A 20,434-nucleotide genomic window follows, 5' to 3' on the forward strand; every position below is an offset into this window, starting at 1 on the left:
GAGTTCAGATTGCTGTCCAGAGCGGTCAGTGGTGCACTGTGGGATACCTCCCGGAGGCCAATAATGTCGATTTCTGTCCACACTAACAGTATTCCGAAGTAATACTATCGATTTTAGCGTTACTCCTCTCGTTTTGTAGGAGTACAGAAATCGATTTAAAGAACCCTTTAAATCGATTTAAAGAGCACTGTAGTGTGGACGGGTACAGCATTAAATCTATTTAACGCTGTTAAAATCGATTTAACGGCGTAGTGTGGACCGGGCCTTAGTCTCAACAGGAGTAATACACACATAAGGGCTCCAGAAGGGGGCCCTAAGTCTTCTAGCTTTTTTTTTTTTTAAGACCAGAGTACCCTGAATAGCTTAAACATATTTCTGAAATTCTGCTGCCACAGTGGCAGTGCTTGACAAATTGTTACCTGGTCCAAAGGCTATTGAAAGCACTGGAAAATTCCCCCAGATTTCAGTGGGCTATTGTTCAGACCCTTGGAGTGGATGCCCAAAAAATTCTGTGCATTGGGGTGAGATGGGCAGCAGGCAGGCAAGGGAGGAGCACAAGGAGAGGAGAACAGTGCAGGGGAACAAGTTTAGGCTGAAAGTGGCTCTCACATTTAGGCTCTCGTAAAGAGCTCTAGCCTCATGCAGTGGCAGCAGCATCTGCTCAGGCAATCATGCAAGAAGTGTGTGTGCATTGGGAGTGGGGGAGCTGAATCAGGCATTTTCTACTATGAGTTTATTTAAATAAACCAAGCTTTAAAAACATAGTTTTAAATGGGTACTGTTTGATTAAATACCTTGGTTAAAAACTCTATAATTTGTGGAGTCGGCTCATGAGCTGGATGGTGAAGAGGCCTTGCAGTCTCATTATATGCATTTATTGGAGAAAATGACAGTCTCAGAAACAAAACCCTCTTCCACCAATTAGATCACAATAGTCATCCATGCTTTTGCATAAACATTTTCATAAGCTCCCAATTCTGCAAGGTACTTACTTAATTTCCATATGTGAGCAGCACTATTGAAATCAATGGGACTGTTCCTTGCTTAAAGTTAGGAATGTGAGTAAGTGCCTTGCTGAATTGGAAACATGAACATGCACACATCCTTTTCAATACCTGTTTAATCACACACTATTCCAAATAAGCTCTCCTTACCCTTCTTCGGGCAAGGAAGGCTGCAAAGTCCTGCATTCTTTTGGAGTAAAGACAATGTCCAAATCATCTTCAGGAAAGTCACCAAGTTCTTGCACAGTTTCTGAGTCTAAGTTGTTCAGCTGCGTCATCAGGAAACCTTCAAAATCCACTGGCTCCACTGCGTCATAAAATGGAGGCTGTAGAAAATAAAAATGAATAGGTGTTTTATAGCAATGTGGGCTTTTAAAAGAAATACCTCAAGCTGATTTCCCCTACTAAAGCTAGAAAGCATGTCTCGATTCCTTTATAGAGTGCAAGTAAAATTCTTCAGTGAAGAAAATGGTTACAGAAGGATCTGTCTAAAAATGGAAGGCACAGAAAAGGAAAAGAGTTAATTAATTAGAAAAGAAACACAACATACTAAGTTTAGGCCCAAATTTGCAGCTCCTCCACAAAACTTTCACTGACTGGTGGAAGTGAGGGCTGGTTCAATCACATCTGGGGCCCCCTACAGGCCTATTCAGCTGATGAGGAGATGCAGAGGCAAGGTCAGGAAGCAGACAGCATGCAGGCAGCAACCAAAGGGCACCTAACATCCTCAGTAAAAGGCAACAGCAATATCCAGGCCATGATGGCTGAGTCCCTGAAGCAGGAGCAGCAGCTAAGGTCAGTACTGAAGACCCTGACACCCAGCCCAAACAATCCAGGCCATAATCATCAAAATGGCTATTTGTTTCCTGCACGAAATACTTTGATCCTGACTGTCAGAAATGCTGAGCACTCACAACTCCATATTAAGTCCATGGGATCCCAATAACATTACCATCCAAAATCTAAACACAGGGTTGTTTTCCCACCTCTTGCTAGTACAGATGACTTATTTTATGATATTTTCCAACTACCACCACAGTAAATCTTTAGAAACACATGGAACTGCTGTCATCATCAGAAACCTCAAGCATCTGCCACTTCTGCAGTATATTATGCTGCAACGTAATAAAGCCAAAGGATGTTTAATCATGCCTAATTAGCCATTCTGAGGTGGTACATCCTCTTCAGAACAAAGTTCAAAACATGTGAACTCTTCCAATTGCACACACTATCAAGCTGGCTGGTTCTTTTTACTTGCATAGTCACAACAATAGTGACAGAATTTCCTACTGCAGAATGGAAAAGAGACTGTGAAACAGCATCCTAGAACCTCTTCGCTTAGAACTATATATAACTTTATTTTATGTAAATGTACAGATTATTGCAAATATAGAGGGTACTGCTATTTCTTTTTCCTTACTGTGTAACTCATACAAAATAAGCTGCTTGTATGAAGACAATGAAACAGCTGTCCAGTCATATTCAAAGATTATTTATACCCTATTAAAGGTTTTCCTTATAAGTAATGAAGTGGTATAAAAGTCACAGTTTAAGATAATCTAGCTTTCCTTTTCTGTGAGCTCTGAGGAAAACTAAGCACAGTGTGACCCATGAAAGATAATTACAGGATTAGAATAACTAGTGTACCAATGGAAAGTCCACTGGAGTATATTTATCAAATCAGTCTGTTAAACTATCCTTGACTATCAAGAACAAGGACTCTGTCACAACAGTAGCCCAAACATTGCAAATGACTGTTTACTGAAAGTACCAAAAAAAAATTGGGATAAATGTAGGTCCCATAATCTGTGCGTACTGTCCTATAGCCGGGGATTATAAAAACTATCCAGCTATTAAGAAAAATGAGGCATCTGATGTTTCTTATAACATTACACCCTCTATATTCAACATTACTACTACTGCTATCACCAACAACTCCATCTGAGATTTATTCTGTTTGCATTGCAAGGTTTCTTCCATACAAATAAAAACTATGGACCAAATCTTGAAGTCCTTATTCAGGCAAAACTCTCAGTGAAGATAACTCACATTTCAACTGTGTACAAACTGAGTAAAATATAAGAACTTCAGGTTTTGGGCCCATGACAGGTTTTGGTTTGGTTTTTTTTTACACTTGTAAGGATCTTTGGATTAAGCTTTATAAAAAGGGGTTTCCCAGCCCCCTTTATAGAAAATTAGGATATAGGTATTTTACATTTCACTGTAATTTTTATTAATTTATTTTACCCATTTTTATTAATTTTTATTAATTCCTGCTTTGTCCTGTTTGCATCTTGTTAGATTTTATTCTTATCCTTCCTTTTTCTACATCAGTCATGTTACACTTTTAAGAACTTGAGGGTATTTTCAGTAACAAGTGCTTGTATCTGTATCAAGTGCATCATGAAACTCCATGCCCAGCTGCATCATTTACAGAACCAGGAGGAAAAATTCCCCATATGGTGACTGTCAGAAATGTTCAGGGTACAACTCTGATTATATTTACTGTATAGTGCTGCCAGTGTTATATTGACAAGTACATCTATTGAACACAAATCATGTATATACCGTTGGCACTGGACATTTGACTGTGCTTTCCACGTGTGCAGAAATCCCCAACTACAGGATTGTCAAATCATATCACTGGATAGTTTGCAATTGCTCTTAAAAGACCACAGAGCTAGCTGATGCTGAATCACCTTCAGCAAGACTGATATGGACTTGAGCTTGTTCTTCGGGTTGCTGTTACTGAAGTACCCATCTCCCCCAATTGTCTTCTCATTACTAGCTTGTTGGGCCAATTGAGTTCTTTAAAGGGGACGACAAGCCATGAACAAGTTGATTTTTGACAAACACAAGCTACAATGCATGAAATCCTGGACCAACTGAAGCAAACAACAAAAACTCCCATTGACTTCAGTGGGGCAAGAATTTCACCCCATCTCTCTAGATCAGGGATCGGGAACTTTTGGCACACAGCCCATCAAGGAAATCCCCTGGCAGGCTAGGATGTTTGTTTACCTTCAGCGTCCGCCATTCCAGGCCAATGGGGGCTGCAGGAAGTGGTGCAGGCCAAGGGATGTGCTGGATGCTGCTTCCCACAGCCCCCATTGGCCTGGAACAGCAAACCCCGGCCATTGGGAGCTGCGATTGGCTGAACCTGCGGACACTGCAGGTAAACAAACTGTCCCAGCCCGCCAGCAGATTTCCCTGATCAGCCACATGCCAAAAGTTGCCAATCCTTGCTCTAGACCCTCTGTGATCAATCTCATTGCATTCACGGACTCAATAATTTTGTCTCAGTGGGACAGTAGGAAACACATCATCTACATATGATGCTCAGTAGTCACTAAGTTCAGGCAGTCTCTGGCACTGCAATCAAAATATCCTCAAAAATATCCTCAAAGTCCTAGAGAACTATTGCTAGGTAAAGCATTATCTAGTAAGTAGGCCTGTCAATTAATTGCAATTAACTCAAGCGATTAACTCAAAACAAATTAACTCGATTTAAAAAATTAATTGCAACTAATGGCAGTTTTAAATCGCACTGTTAAACAATAATAGAAATTATAAATATTTATTATAAATAAAATATATGTTTTTCCACATTTTCAAATATATTGGTTTCAGTTACAACACAGAATACAAAGTATACAAATTATTTTTTATTACCAATGTCTGCACTGTAAAAAAGATAAGCAAAAGAAATCATATTTTTCAATTCACCTCATACCATTTCTGTAGTGCAATCCTTTAATCATGAAAGTGCAATTTACAAATGTAGAATTATTTTTTTACATACCTGCACTCAAAAACAATGTAAAAATTTAGAGCAGGTGTTTTCAAACTGGGTGTTGGGTCCCCTCAGGAGGTCGTGAGGTTATTACATGGAGAGTTACAAGCTGTCAGCCTCCATCCCAAATCCCGCTTTGCATCCAGCATTTACAATGGTGTTAAATATATTAAAAACTGTTTTTAATTTATAAAGCGGGGGGGGGTCGCACTCAGAGGCTTGCTATGTGAAAGGGGTCACCAGCACAAAAGTTTGAGAACCACGGCTTTAGAGCCTACAAGTCCACTCAGTCCTACTTCTTGTTCAGACAAATAAGTCTGTTTACATTTATGGGAGATAATGCTGCCTGGTACTTATTTACAATTTGTTTACACGTGAGAACAGCACTGCATGGCACTGTTGTAGCTGGTGTTGCAAGGCATTTACATGCCAGATATGCTAAACATTTATATGCCCTTTCATGCTTTGATTTGTAGATTGCATTATCTTTTGTTTATCTTTTTTTACAGTGCAAATATTTGTAATCAAAAATAACAAAGTGAGCATTGTGCATTTTGTATTCTGCATTGTAATTGAAGTCAATATATTTGAAAATGTAGAAAAAAATCCCAAAATATTTATAATAAATTTAAATTGGTATTCTGTTATTGTTTAACAATGCAATTAAAACTGGATTAGTCACAATTAATTGTTTTAATCTCACAATTAATTTTTAAATAATTTGACAGCCCTAGTAGTAAGACGTATACCTGCAGATATGTTTTATAATGTTCCATAGTATTAGTTCACAAAAGATGAAAAACAAATGAGGTAAACTAATTTAAAATTCATGTTAGTATATCTATAATTTTTTTTTTTACTGAAGACAGTGTTTTGCAAACAAAATGATGTTGCTTATTAAAATCCAGTTTTAAAATCAACCATTGTATTTACTTTCCAACATCACACCACCCACTTTCGTCAATCAAATCAATCACATTTTATTTTGGCTTCTAACTTGTTTAGTTTAGGTGGCAATAATAATCTTTATCATTTGAATTGTGTGCTTTTAACTTTTGCAGTTTTGCACCTTTTCTAGATACAAATTTTAAAAAGGGATGAAAAGGATAAAGCTAAATAAATAGAGATGGAATGTAATATATTAAAACAGAAAAAAATACAGATTTTCAAAAGAAAAGTCATCATTGCATTTTATGATACACTTTTGTACTCCCCCCACCCCCACCCCACACACAGAGCACAATCTATCCAATGAAGAGCAATTTAAGCATCCTACCGAAATAACCATAAATCAGTACAGCAGACGTACCTTTTTAGATGATGGATTAGAGGCATGTAAGTTGTGACAGCTCACAAAATGGCGGCTACCGGAAGTGAAATGTAATGTTACCAAATTTCCTAACAGCAGAAGCAGACTGCTGAGAGAAAAAGAAGAAAGAAAACCCTGCCCTCACCACAGCATTTCAAACTGAGGAAGCGAGCAAAACGCTAGTGGTAAGCCCTGACACACAGGAAGTGAATGCTTAACAGTATTTCCAGTTTTCTCAATCGGTGGGGCACGAATACTCTGCCTACTCCTACTACTACTCAGAAAAGGGTCAAAATCCCATTCTGGTTTTATTTCACAGCATGAGATACTCCCAAATCTCCCCTGCTTTTGATGGGCCTTTAAAAAGATCTTGAATTTAATGGGAATACATTTCCTCTTGTTACAATAAACAGGGACTATATTCCTCCCTATGTGACATCCAGCAGGCTGGAGAAGATGCTGAGGGGGCTATGCAGCACCTGACTCAAGCAGAACTAGGCCAGTAACTTTCAACCACTGCACACCAACACACCTTTTGCACCAACTTTGAGAAGGGCATGGCATCCTACCTCTTCCCTGTCCAAGCAGCTCTGCTGACTGGCATGGGGGAGAGGGAGGAGCCATGATCCCTCTTAACCCCTTCCCCATTCAAGCACCTAGCACATTTGCGGTTAGCAAGGGTCACATTGCCCTTCAAGATGCTGGACAGTCCCTGCATAGGAGCATGAGGTGAGATACCTTTTGACCTCCAGACCTGAACCCCATTGTGGAGAGCTGGCCAGAATTTGGCCCGTCAATTGTTAGCACATGCAGGAAGATGACAAATCTGGAGGGCATCTCCGTGTTAAGTATTTGGCATTGAAAACCTTCCTGAAAAGACTCTAACATGGAATAGTATAAAGCTAAACATCCCGTCATGTCTCTTTGCTCTCCTTGGCTAAGTATTCAAAGTCTAGACTGGAGTAATTCAGTTACCTCAGTGCATCCAAAACACAACCAAACCCAGTGCTGTCAGTCAACCTACATTAGATTAACTGCTGTTGCTTAGCAAATAATTTACAACAAGGAATAAATACAAGAAAAATGGTCACCTACCCACAGACAATCACAAGGGAAAAAAAGCCCTGAAACTGAAGTATGTGGACAAAATTTGTTACCTAGCAGTCCAACTAATGCACAGTCCTTTTTCCAACAGTGGCCAGTGCCAAATGCTTCATGCTAGGAAGGTGTAGGGAACCATGCACTGAGCCACACCATATGGGTCACGTAATGCCCTTTATTCCGGGCACACACCTGTCTTTGCAGAGCACCACTGGCCAGCACACAGTACACGCACGTCTGTGCATATATGTGCTTACAGGGCAGGGCTCAAACAATTCCAGCAAAAGGCCATAATCTGCACAGTCATTTATTTACTTTGATTTATGCTACCCTATCTCAGACCCTGGGCACCACTGACAATCGTTTCAAACAAACACAGAAAGCAAGATCAGCCCCCTAGAAGGGTTCAGTTAACTTAGTCTAAAAACATAAATCAATATAGATGTAAAAACTATACATAAAAAAACTAATCTCAGTACTTACCAGCTGAATAGAGCCAGAGGCGCTTATACTTCGTTGACAAAACTGTCCAACGCTCGGTTGGAGGGTAAATTGCTTCCTTATTTCTGCTGATGAATGCCTTTAATTAAAACAGAAAAACTTAAGTGTAGTGCAGCAGTTGTCCACAACTGAAAACCAACCAACAACTAATGTTAAGGTCACACTGGTTAATTTTAACTCTACATTTGTGAATATCTGAGGTATAAATAAGATAATCAAATATTTTTCCTAGAGTTTAAGAAGCTAATGATTTACTCTAATGTTTGGAACCATATTTTGATTATTCTCTGCTCTCCTCTTGCTTTGTTGGCCTTCACTGAATTGTTCATAAAACATTTACAGTCCTGTATTCTCAGGATTTTCCCACCAATAGATATAGTGCTATCGAAGCTAAATTCTTGGAACTGAGAAACTAAATATAAACTGATAAGAACAATTTGACCCTAAATCAATTGTAATTGGAACACGAGTAGCAATATTTAATAATAGTCTGCAAATTCAGTCCTGCAAAGGAACTGCTATAGAGCAAGAGAATGGAGAGGGACCACCACAGAGGAGAAACATTTTTCATGAACTAATCATGGACCAAAAAAAGCAATAAGACAGCACTCCACTGACCAAACAATAAAATCCTACACTCAGATCAATAATAGGGTGTGCTCTCATTACCCACCTGGAAACAAAAACACCAGTCTAGAACATTGTAGTCTTAATAAGAGTATCAGCTGAATGTATAAGAGTGAGATTTTCAAAAGCACTAACTGATTGATTTCAGTGGGAGCAGAGATAGGTCAATACCAAGCACTTTAGAAAATCCCAGGGTGATTGATAGTACAGTCAGCCAATCAAATCCACTGAGTTAACAATCCACTAATCAGATTGATTGCATTGCCTTCCTTTAATAACCTGCTGTAAATATTCTATGAGGCTCAGGACATAAACAATAAAATACATAATAATGATTGAGTAAATGTCTTGTTTTTGTTTTGAAGCTGGTTATTTACATATCTTCCCTTAGGAACAAGGGGCATGATTCTCAAAAGGTACAGATGACAATTACATGCCTCTCACTGAAAGTCATGGGAGTTAGGCACTTAATTGCCATTTTCACTTTTGAAAATCTCCCCCACAATAACTTCTTTAGAGAAATAAAGAAAACAGTGTCACATTACCATTATCTAGAAAGTCCAGAGTGTCTAGTGGTAAAAGCAGGATATTGGAAGTCCATGAATCTATTTCCAGCTCTGCAACTGACACACTGAATGATGCTGAGCTCAGAACTGGAGCTTCAAAATACTCTGAGCTGACCACTCCAAATGAAAGCAGTGGGAGCTACAAGTGCTCAGCACCTCTGAAAAATCAGGCCCTTAATCTCCCTCACACCACATTCGTCCCTGGTGTAATTCTTCTGAAGTTAAAGTTATATCAGGGATGAACCTAAACCTCAGTGTTTCAGTTTACATTATCTATCTTACAGTTTTGTGCTGCCACCCATCACTATAGTATTTGAGCCTCTTCCAAGTCAAACAGGTTGGAAATACCATAGTCCCCAGTGGACTTCATGCAGGCTCAGGCTCTTCTCCCTTTTCAGGTTATAAAAGGCTTTCCTTGGGGTAGGGTTATATTTAAGTGTGTTAAAGGAGGGTTTGGCTTCACTTCAGATAGCATTATTGCTTTGGAACAGGTCTCAAGTTTAAGGAAATTAGGTAGTCCAGTCTCCCAGTGGAGGAGAATCAGAAAAGTTCTTTGCTACATGGGACAATCTGCATGGGGTTAGGGAAACATCATGATGTGGTCAACTGAGAAGGCTCTTCTCTCCCCAGCACTCATTCCTCTAATGCTAGTGAGCATTATTGGGTTCTTCAGCCATCTGATAATCAGGCTTTTCAGACCCAAAAAGTTGGGGGGCTTCCCTGTTCAATCTGCACCTTCTCCTCCCTCTTCTCCTGTCCCCTTCCTGTGAAGCAGCTGATAATTCAGGGTCCTTTTCAAGTATGACCAATTTGCTTGACTCTAAAAACAGCCAGAGCAGAAGCAGCCCTGAAAAGCCAAAGTACTGCTATGGAACAGGAAGAAGAGACATCACTGAAAAAATATGTTCTTACTCAGTATTGGCACCACAAGGCTTTTGCAAGCCAAAATGTTGAGGGATTCTTGATCTGATTCAATAGACAAATAGGTGTTTTTAAATCAGTAAAAAGGCACACAGGGGAAATCCGTGGTTTTCTTATGTCTGGTGTGTTTAAGATAATATGGGGGAGTTTTAAAAAGAGAACAAAAACTGTATACCAAGTCGATTTTCTTCCAGTTCATCTCCCACTACAAGTAACCTCTGGTCATGTGTCTCTCACAGCACGAAATAAGTATCAGTTTTACTGAACCCAGAATTTTCCTTTGAAGGGCCAGATTCTGCCCTGTGAAGCATATCACACAAGTCTCATTGACATTAATGAAAGTTGTAGCAACATTCATCTGCTGGAAGACTATGGCTAAACGTTTTCCAAAAACAGATTCCACTCTAGATGAGGGAATAACATGTCTCTAAATTATACAGGCTGTGGGGTGATTAGGCCCCTAGAACAGGGCATTGTTCTGAGCTACAAAAGGGAAGAGGCACACAGACAAGGAACCCAACTCACCTTTTGGCATAAGCAGATGCAACTCCGTGGCCTTCCGGGGAGTTATGCTCCTTACAAGAAGCAATGCATTTAGTGTGACCATATTTCCCCAATAGAAAAAATGGGACATCACGGGGGGCTAGCCTACTGAACCATCCCTCCCCTTGCCCCTCATGCATGGGGCTGGCCCAAGCCACTCATCCGAGCCCTGCCTGCTCCCCATGGGAGGCTGGGGCTGGCATCGTTGATGTCTGCTCTCTCCCCCCCGCCCCACGAGGCTGGGGCTAGCATCACTGCTCACTCAAGCCCTGCCTGTCCCCTGCACATTCCTCCGCACTCCCCGTTTTTGACAAAAGTGGGCATTTGTCCCATTGGCTTTTGCCAACTGAGCAAGTTGGAAAGAGCCAATGGGACAAATGCCCACTTTTTCTAAAAAAGTCAGGACGGCAGGGACAGGGCTTAAAAAATGGACTGTTCTGGCCAAAATGGGACACATGGTCAGTCACCCGAAATGAATTTGACCGCACAGATTTTTCACTATCTAACAGAAGGAATAAATTTGAAAAGGAACTCTACAATATTGAAGAAAAAATGACATACATTTACAGGAAACTGATAAAGTAAAGAAGGCTGGTTCAATTTAATAAACTTTAGATACTGAAGTAGGTAGTATATCTTGTTTCATTTACTAATTTAACTATTTCTGCTAAATTAACAATATTGTGCACTAGGATATCTGTACTACATGAGTTTTGCAAACAAACTCTGCTCACTAGCTAGATCTACAAAGACACTCACTAAGAAAACAAGGGCCAGATTTTACCCTTAGATATACACAAACTCAACTTCCATTGGGCCCTGAGCCTATAGAAATGACTCCATGCAGCTGCAAGCGTCCACGTGTTGAACCATTTGCAGGACCACTTTCAGCCATCAGTAGTTGAGCAAGCATTCCTGAGATCAGAATTGGCCTCCAAACATATAAGTGTGGCAATAATAGTGCAGTGCTCTTATTTGGTCCCTGTTTGTTTTATGTAGTACTCAATGAGACAACTGACTGTAGAGAAAAAGTCATAAGCTGTCACACAATTCACTGGTGAAATTCCCATTGGGTCAGATTCCATGTTGCATTGATCAGTAGGCACAACCCACAAGAAAATGAAGGCAGGGGGAGTAAAGGTAGCTTTATGCCACTTTGTGTCTCTCACATTTTTGGCTGCACTGGGGGCTTGGGGCAGTCCTTGCTCCTACACCAGGTGTATTTCCCCAGGGGGCCCATTGACTTCCAAGTAGTATATGCAATCCTGCAGAAATTTTTCCAAACAGTTCATTATAATTGTGACTTAACAGTCCCCCCCACCCCAAACTCCTCTCCTAAACAAAGTGTACAGTTTGTATAATTCTTAAACCAACAGTGCAACCATAGTTACAGACAGCAGGTTATTAAAGTGTAATTAAGTTTATGGACCAAATTCAGAGAGTTTGCCACTGCAGAGTTCATTGCAGGACTAGGGCCTCAGAGATAGAACATGATTAAGGTTAGTGATTAGGCCTAAATTATATAATAGAACAGAAAAGAAAATGAAAACAATTTACCTTCACGTTCTAGAATATTTTAGACCCTCTCTTGCACACTCCTAATTGACCTAGTTCACTTGAGCGATAATTTTAAATGGTGATAGCTTGTCTCTTAATTTTATGCTCATGTCACAAAACCACAGCTAAAGCCCATTGAAATCAGTATAAAGATTCCCAACAAGATCAAGGACCTCTGGGTCAGGCTCATAGCACAGTAAGAACAAGTGGCTCTCCAAATTGGATAGTACCAATCACATAAGTAGGATGAGGGAGAGGCAAATCACAGCTATAAGTGCCCAGAAGAGGGAGAATCTTCTAATGAAGATGTCCAAGAGAAGATATTCAAAAGAAAAATCACTATTTATCAATAACTGTACCCATATACAGTTGTATGGAAAGCCAATTTCAACTGCAAGGCAAAACAATGGCTTGAATCACTCTCAAAAGCAAAAATACTAATGAGCAACTGAGAGGTAAAAATTTCACCAATCCCAACAAGAAAGAAACAGAAGTATTAGAAATGAACAGACCATTCTCAAACGTCAAACATTCGTATGCCAAGAGCTTCCGAGGCCCACAATGGAATTCATTGAACTGTGGATGAGATTAGAGAGGCTGAGTGATCCCCCACTGAGGCATATTAGTCTGCACTACAAAAAAGTTCTGGAGACTAATCACATGTAAAAGAAATATGCTTTTGTATATGGACAGTCATTGTATCAATATTAGGATGTAATATAATAAATTGTCTTTAAAGTGAAGATACCATTGCAGATTCTTAGGATTTCACTCTAAGATCTACCCATAAAAGTTTTCCTCTTTTGAACTGGATTTGCTAAAGACAGATTTGGAAAGAACACAGCAGGCACTGTGGTGCCATGGTGGTCAAAGGGACAGTACAAAAGTTTGGGTAAATGTATAACAGAGGAGAAGAGAATGGTTTTCAAGCTCACAGAGATCTTTCAGCAGCTGGAAAGTGGAAACTTTTAAACAGAGAAAATCTGGTTTTAAAGGTAAGAGTCTGTTGTATACACCTAGCTGACACCATTCAAAAGAAATCAGCAACTATCTAGTTGGAGGAGCTGGTGAGAGAAACTTTTATCACTCAAGTCATCCATCCAGCCAATACTTAGAGAATTGAGAACAGGCTTCTGAAAGAGCTGCATACAGTCTTCATTGGCTACAGAAAAACAGAGAGGTTAACTAAAAAGGGGGAAAGGAAGAGTCTTGTAAAGGATGGTGTATATATGTACTTACATAGAAGGGGATCATAAAATACAACAGAAAAAAACTTCAGTATTATATATTGACTGGTTTGGCTTCTCCTACTTTCTGTAAGAAAAGTAAAATTAAACAGAATTATGCATCCATTTAGGATTTTCTGTAAAAAAGCAAACATGTTGCCTTATGCTTAACTTTATGTTAAACCTTTGTTAGTCTGAGGAATAGACCCACTGGTCTAATAGTGACGAAGCAAATCATCTAGAATAATTCTTCTGTGCCTTTATTCTCAGGTTTGAGAGTTCTCTGGTTGCAACAAACAAAAAATTCTGCTAGAGAAGAAAGTAAACAGGAAAAAAAACCATAACAGGTCAGACTCCAACCCACCTCTTTAGCTACCAAGCATAAAAATCTTTCTCACTACCAATGGAAGTAGTTTTCTTTTAATAGAGTTCCCTCTAAATTTCTAATCTGGCCTTCAGGTACCACAGCTCTGCTTCATTACCTCCCTCTTTACAGGTGTGGTTGACCTGGGCTAGCAGTTAACTCTTTGTCTGCTGGTGCTCAGGTAGGGCCTCTGCACTCTGTCATGGTCTTATTTAGGGTCCATCAGGTTAAGAAATACCCTGCCTAGGAAGGGAACAACAATCCCAGACTGGACAACTGAATTTTAATTGCTGGACTGTCATGCAATGTCTTCCCAAAGTCAGCATGGGGTGCAGCAGACTGTGAAGAACTCTGGGACAGAACATCATCCTCATCTTTATGTTGTTAATTAGTTAGTAGGAAACTTAGGCAGGAGGCAAGTTTTCATTTTCATCCCTGGTTAGACATGTCAGTCATTCAATGCACTCAGGATTTTTAAGCACTCCTGCTTCTCCTTCAGAGAGAGGAATATAACATACGCACAAATTAATTTTAAATAAACCATTTCTAGTAGTGGGGGGAAGGGCAGTCACATTTCCATACCACATAAACAAATTGAAGATTCGGGATTAGGTTACCTTGGTCCGTGTGCTTGTGTATTTTTAAAATCATACTCTGTGGATCAAGGACAAAGGATATAGGGTAGTACAGGAGATTTGTTCGTGCATGCGGTGGTGGCTTCTGTGTTTAAGGTATTAAATGTACAGAACAACATTTTACGTTGTCTCCCAATCTTGTCATTACTTGCTGAGTTTTGAGGAGAGAAAACAGCAAAGGAATGCATTTACTGTATTTACTTTTTCAGCTATAGGTTTTCATGTGATCAGTACACTTGCACTTCCTGGAAAACAAGGAGCTATATGAAACTTGAAGATTCAGTTCAATGCACCTCTGTGCTCAAACTGCCTGTAAATACATAAAATTAACTTGGAAAAGTGGATATAAAAATGAAATTGGACACATTAGATCATTCATGAATGATTTCATACAGGATTAATTTTGAAAAAATGGGATCTGCAATTAATAAAGCTCGTCTGTTACTCTAACATGGCTGAAAAATGTAAACAACATACAACATTATATATATAGGTCACCTGTACCAGAGAAATTAATCCAATTTTATCTAGTCTTATTATTCAGTGCTTGCTTCTGGGTTCTCTCATACTGGTTTACCGAAAAAGCTTAGATCAAAGGTTCTTTTAATGCACTTTTGAATAAATAAGACTCTGAACTAAACCCCTAAATATGCGTATCCCATAGGAAAGCTGGATCTGGATCCAAAGCTAAACTTTGCACCTAGGGCGGATCTCCGCTTGTTCCTGGACTGTTTAAATTGCTTTCTGTAAAAAATCTTGGATTGTCAGCAGCATAGTCTAACCAAATCAAAAGGATGAGTCCTTGACTGTTCTATCAAACATTTGTGCCTTCATTTACACCTAGGCTCATATTTTGATTTAGCATGTCATAAAGCAAATGACAATACTCTCCTTTTTAATTTGTTGGATACTTGTACTGTCTACAGCTTCCTATCAATCTAGAAACATATTCCAACACAATGATTATAAAGAGAGCGCAAGGACATTTTATTCCAGCTCACAACTTCATCTGAGCTCAAAATAAATATAGTTCCATACTGGTGCAGATAATATAGTTTTGGACTTCTTTCTCTTGTTATTCAATCTTTCATCCAGCAGAAACACAAGGCATTTCCACTCCATGTTTATCTTCAAGCCAGATACAAAAACTATACCATTCAAAAGTTTTTCAAAGCAAATCCAAGGACTACATTAACAACAGGCTACTGCAATAAAAGCAACTTTATAAAATTTACAATTAGCTTAACAATTTGAAACTTTTTCTCTCTCCTTCCCCCCATCTTACCCTTGGCAGGAGCTGGGGGCAAAGGAGGGGGGGAAGACTACTACCAAAGCGTAGAAGTGACTAAAAGAATCAGACCTTAAATCTGGTGATGAATATCGGTCAATGGAATTAAGTCCTTCTTTTTCGCTACTAACTAAAGACCCATGTCCAGACATTTTTCTCTGGAGGGGAAGGGACCTTTCCTCCCATTCTGTATCATGTTTCTTTTACAACTGGCATCTTTGGAGGAGTTCGCAATACCATTCATGTGAATGAAACGAGTGGATCTTAATGGCTGTAATAACAGCAAGGCCACTTCAAAAGGCACAGAGACAGCTAAAACAAATCAGCTATTTCACAGATTAGCAATAGGAGTTGGAAAAACATTATTTGTGGTTTGACCCTGCCATGCTTTGACCCTTGTTCCCCAAGGAGACAGGATTTTGCGTATTCAAAGTTGTGATATTTTTTTGGAATGCCTTGTCATTTTTTTCAGAACGGCAAGATTGGATCCCTGTTGTGATCTTCTGCTGACACATTTTTGGTCTTTATATAGTTTTTATACAGTGGCTGATAGCTTTATTACTACTTCCTTAGCCATTAATCAATTCTAGTTTAGAAGGTGCAACTGCCACTATGTTTGTGTTCCCCTGTGGTTTTAAACCAAGGGTGACATTGAAATAGGGTTGGCTACTATTGTAAACAAAATAATTTCCCCCAAGTTTGGACAGTTGCTTTTATTATAATTGTTTGGTCATTTGAAAAGCAGACAGGAGGGTAAAAGCCTATTGCTGATTCATTAAAAATTAGTGAGAAGCAGGTGTGTAATTGGAATATAAAGTAAAACTTTATTGTCATTTTGTCAAATGTGTGATTTGCATCATGCCCAGCACCATGATATCTGAATACATGTAAAGACTATACAGTCGTTGTTGGTTGTGTATTGCCTGTTACGCTCATGACTGATCATGATTTTAATCATTGTGTTGCAGTAGTTTCCAAAGATCACAGTCAGGATTGAGGTATAGAAAGATACACCTCCTGTCCCAAAGAGCTTACAATCTAATAGAGTAACATAAACATTAATAAATATAAAGTCTTACGTTGTTGGGGTTTGTTGTTGTTGTTTCTGAAGATAATATGTGTCCGAGACACTACTTTTTTCAAACACACACACTGTTAGAGCCCAATCTCTCTCCCATTGTGGTTTATGTGAATTTTAACTTTGACATTTACAGGAGCCAAAGCAGCACCTATAATTTATCCACAAATTGGAGTAATTGGGAATGCTCCTGTGTGTAAGAAAGCATGCAGAATTTGGCCCTAAGTTTACAAGCAAATTGTTACAACGATATTGTAATATATTTATCTAACAACTCTGGAAATAATTTCATTAGAACATGGAAAATTAAATTCTTTGCACACATTTTTTTTACTAGCAGTTAATTATATTTCCACATAAAGATAAAACAACCACCTCCCCACCCTCACCCCCAGTGTGAACACTTTCATGCTTTGGGAAAGTTTGGACTCATGTTTAATTTTATTTTGGGTAAGGGTTTTGCTGCTGTTGTCATTATGTTTATTACCAAACACAGATTATACAGTAATTGATTTAAAATATATTCTAATCAGTCTGGTTCACCTGCACTCTAAGGAAAAATACTAGCACCCAGTTTGGCTGTGTGACATATTACTGAAGTCTAGAAGGAACGAGTGGTTCCTCAATTACTAACCTATTCTTAAAGGTTATTTAAATAGCAGACATTTCATGCAAGCAGCCAAACAGCTGATGATTAAAAGACCACAGAGGAAGAAGTGGTGCTGTGCCTACTTGTATATCTTAGCAGAGAAAGGATTTCCTCCAGAGCACAGTTCTTGGCTGCAAGACAGTGGTTGTAAAAGTTAAACCTACAGCCTTAGTTACAGTAAACTTGATATTCTAAGGACTTCTAAGGCAAGTGAGATCTGTTGAAATCAGACATGATTACAGAAAAGAGCAGATTTTGACTTAAAGAAGAGAAAGACCTTTCTTACAAAACCTGAAACAAAACCCAGAACAGGTGAAACTGGCTTTACCTGGGTTTTTTTTTTTTTTTTTCTTTTTTAATAAACACAGAACTTGAACCAGATATTTTAATCTTCTGGCAAATTCCCATCTGAATTTTAAGTGAAGCTGGTCCAGGTTTTTTGTTATTTTGCATGGAAATCATATGAAATTCAGTGGTTTTACATGGCAAGCCAGATGAATCTTGGCAATTGTGCAGAGTTGTGTCATAATTTTGAAGTACATTCAAATAGTCTGAGAGTGAAGTAAATGACGGACCCTCAAAGATTCCATAATAGCCAGCTAGAATGAAAACATGCACAGGTATCTCCAGCTGGCCCTTTGCCCTGACTCTCACCCAACGTCCACTCTCTCCTGCTATGTAAGAAGTAGCCAGCCTGCAGGGGTTTCAGAAGGGATGATGAAACACTTTTGCATTACATCATGCAGTGTGGATTGCATTGTGAATAGCAGCAGAGAATCCTGTTGGCACTTATAGACTAACAGACGTTTGGAGCGTGAGCTTTTCGTGGTGAATACCCACTTCGTCAGACGCAGTTTCCTTGCTCACTAGAAGCGTTTGACAAGCAGCCTCCAAAATAAGAACAAAGCTCTCACATGAGACTAGGAATACTTGTGGCACCTTAGAGACTAACAAATTTATTTTTGCATGAGATTTCATGAGCTACAGCTCACTCTTCGGATGCATAGAATTGAACACACAACAGGAGATATTTATACATACAGAGAACATGAAAAGGAGAAGTATGCATACCAACAGGAAGAGTCTAATCAATTGAGATGAACTATCATCAGCAGGTGAAAAAAACTTTGAAGTGATAATTAGATGACCCATAGAAGGTGCGAGGAGAACTTAACATAGGGAAATAGATACAATTATGTAATGACCCAACCATTCCCAGTCTCTGTTAGTCCTGAGTTAATTGTATCTAATTTGCCTATTAATTCGAGTTCAGCAGTCTCTCTTTGGCGTCTGTTTTTGAAGTTTTTTTGTTGCATAAATTGCCACCTTCAAGGTCTGTCACTGAGTGGTTAGAGAGGTTGAAGTGTTCTCCCACTGGTTTTTGAATGTTATGATTTTGATTTCAGATTTGTGTCCATTTATTCTTTTGCATAGAGATTGTCTGGTTTGGCCAATGTACGCATGGCAGAAGGGCATTGCTGGCACATGATGGCATTATATCATTGTAGTAGATGTGCAGTAACAAGCCCCTGATGGCATGGCTGATGTGATTAGGTCCTAATGATGGTGTCACTTGAATAGATATGTGGACAGAGACTGGCATTGGGGTTTGTTGTAAGGATAGGTTCCTGGGTTAGTCTTTATGTTGTATGGCATGCGGTTGCTGGTGAGTATTTGCTTCAGGTTGGGAAGGTTGTCTATAAGCGAGGACTGGCCTGTCTCCCAGATCTGTGAGAGTGAGGGATCATCTTTTCAGGATAAGTTGTAGATCTTGATGATGCGCTGGAGAGGTTTTAGTTGGGGGCTGTAGGTGATGGCTAGTGGCGTCTTTTATTTTCTTTTGTTGGCCTGTCCTGTAGTAAGTGGTTTCTGGGTACTCTTCTGGCTCTGTCAATCTGTTTTNACTGCTAACATCTTGATACAAACCCCATGGAGGTCTAACATAGATCTGCCTCTCATTATACTAACCTCTCATTAAGTGTTAGGGAAATCACTGACCATTTTGTGTTTAAAATGTTAATTTTTGCTCATTCTTAGGTAAAGGGAATTAATACTAATATGTTGGGCCTCTGCAGGGCTTCTCATCTAGGATTTAAAAAGTTAGAAAGGTTAGTTGTGCTCTAGTGGATTTTGTTTGGGGATGAAAGTACAGGAAGTACAGAGTTCCTATCCCAGTTTTGCAACACACTTGCCAAGCAACATTAGGCAAGACACTTAAGTTTGCCCTTTTACCATGATGGTAATAATACTGACTTACCTCACAGGTTTGTTGTTAGTATATTTGGAAATGGATGGGGCTTTGAAAAATGCACCACATAAGAATTTATTATTAACTAAGCCTCATTTAAGTGAAATGTTACTATGTAATATCTCAATATACAGTCGGTGAGCATTATCTCCTGCTTTATGGCTAGGTAAAGTGAGCCACAGAGCAGTTAAGTGACACGCCCAACACTACACAAAGGATCAGTTGCAGATTTGGGTGCAGAATCTGAGAATCCTGACTCCATGCCCTATTGCTGTAACCCAGTGCTTAATTTGTAATGAAAGGTACCAGGGCTCAAGCAATTAGGTGCTGGGGCTCAAGCAATTTTTTTTACATTCATAACTGATGCAGCAAGTCCAGAGGTGCCAGGGCTATGAACTGCCAAGCCCAGAGGTGCCAGGGCTCTGCCCTGGCACAAATTAAAAGCTGCTGTAACCACAAGATCATAGCACTAGAGTGGCATTTTTAAGTCCTGGATGAAGTATGAGACTGTTGGCTCCTTGTGCACAAAGCTGATCACATGCACATCCTGATTAGACATCTAGTCCATTTAACTCTCCACAGTAAAGAATAATCACTAGAAATACACCACCACAATATGCAGCTGTGTCTGGGATCCTAGGTCAGATCCTAGCAGGGGTTGGGATTACTACACAGGAGGAGGCAGAGAGTGCATCTCACATTGTCCCTTGACTTCATTCTCTTACCCAAGGGTGGTGGATATCATAGCCTGAGGAAGGCTGTGCCTTCCCGAACAGCCAGGCATGGCCCCGCCCACGATCCGCCACCAGACCGCCCCTGCTTCCTGCTTTGGCCTGCTGTTTCCAGTTTCCCTGTGTAGTGGCCCTGGCTTGGACTGGCGCCGGGGTTGTGTACGATGCCCTCCAGGTGCTCTAGGGCTGGGTCGCACCACCCCCTCTCCTGGTACTCCGGGATTGGGGGTGCTAGCCTGGGACGGAGACCAGTGGCAGTGGTGGGGGGTTCTGAGCTCCGGTAGGGACAGGAG

General features: G+C 39.8%; 1 protein-coding gene across 3 annotated transcripts in view; it reads right to left on the minus strand.

Annotated features, from left to right (window-relative positions):
* The window catches only part of DOCK8 (dedicator of cytokinesis 8), a 142,626-nt gene that overhangs the window by 110,587 nt on the left and 11,605 nt on the right, over positions 1–20,434 (minus strand). For 2 of the 3 annotated variants that reach the window (XM_032801785.2, XM_075067267.1), the window contains exons 2-3: positions 7,691–7,787; positions 1,155–1,330 (exon numbers count right to left, since the gene is read on the minus strand). In XM_032801785.2, the coding sequence (XP_032657676.1) occupies positions 1,155–1,330; positions 7,691–7,787 (273 nt within the window). Of the gene's footprint in view, positions 1–1,154; positions 1,331–6,106; positions 6,167–7,690; positions 7,788–20,434 lie in introns of those variants that run through there. The other variant, XM_032801786.2, reaches the window with a different exon arrangement.

Source organism: Chelonoidis abingdonii, chromosome 6, assembly GCF_003597395.2.
Source record: "Chelonoidis abingdonii isolate Lonesome George chromosome 6, CheloAbing_2.0, whole genome shotgun sequence".
NCBI lineage: Eukaryota > Metazoa > Chordata > Testudines > Testudinidae > Chelonoidis > Chelonoidis abingdonii.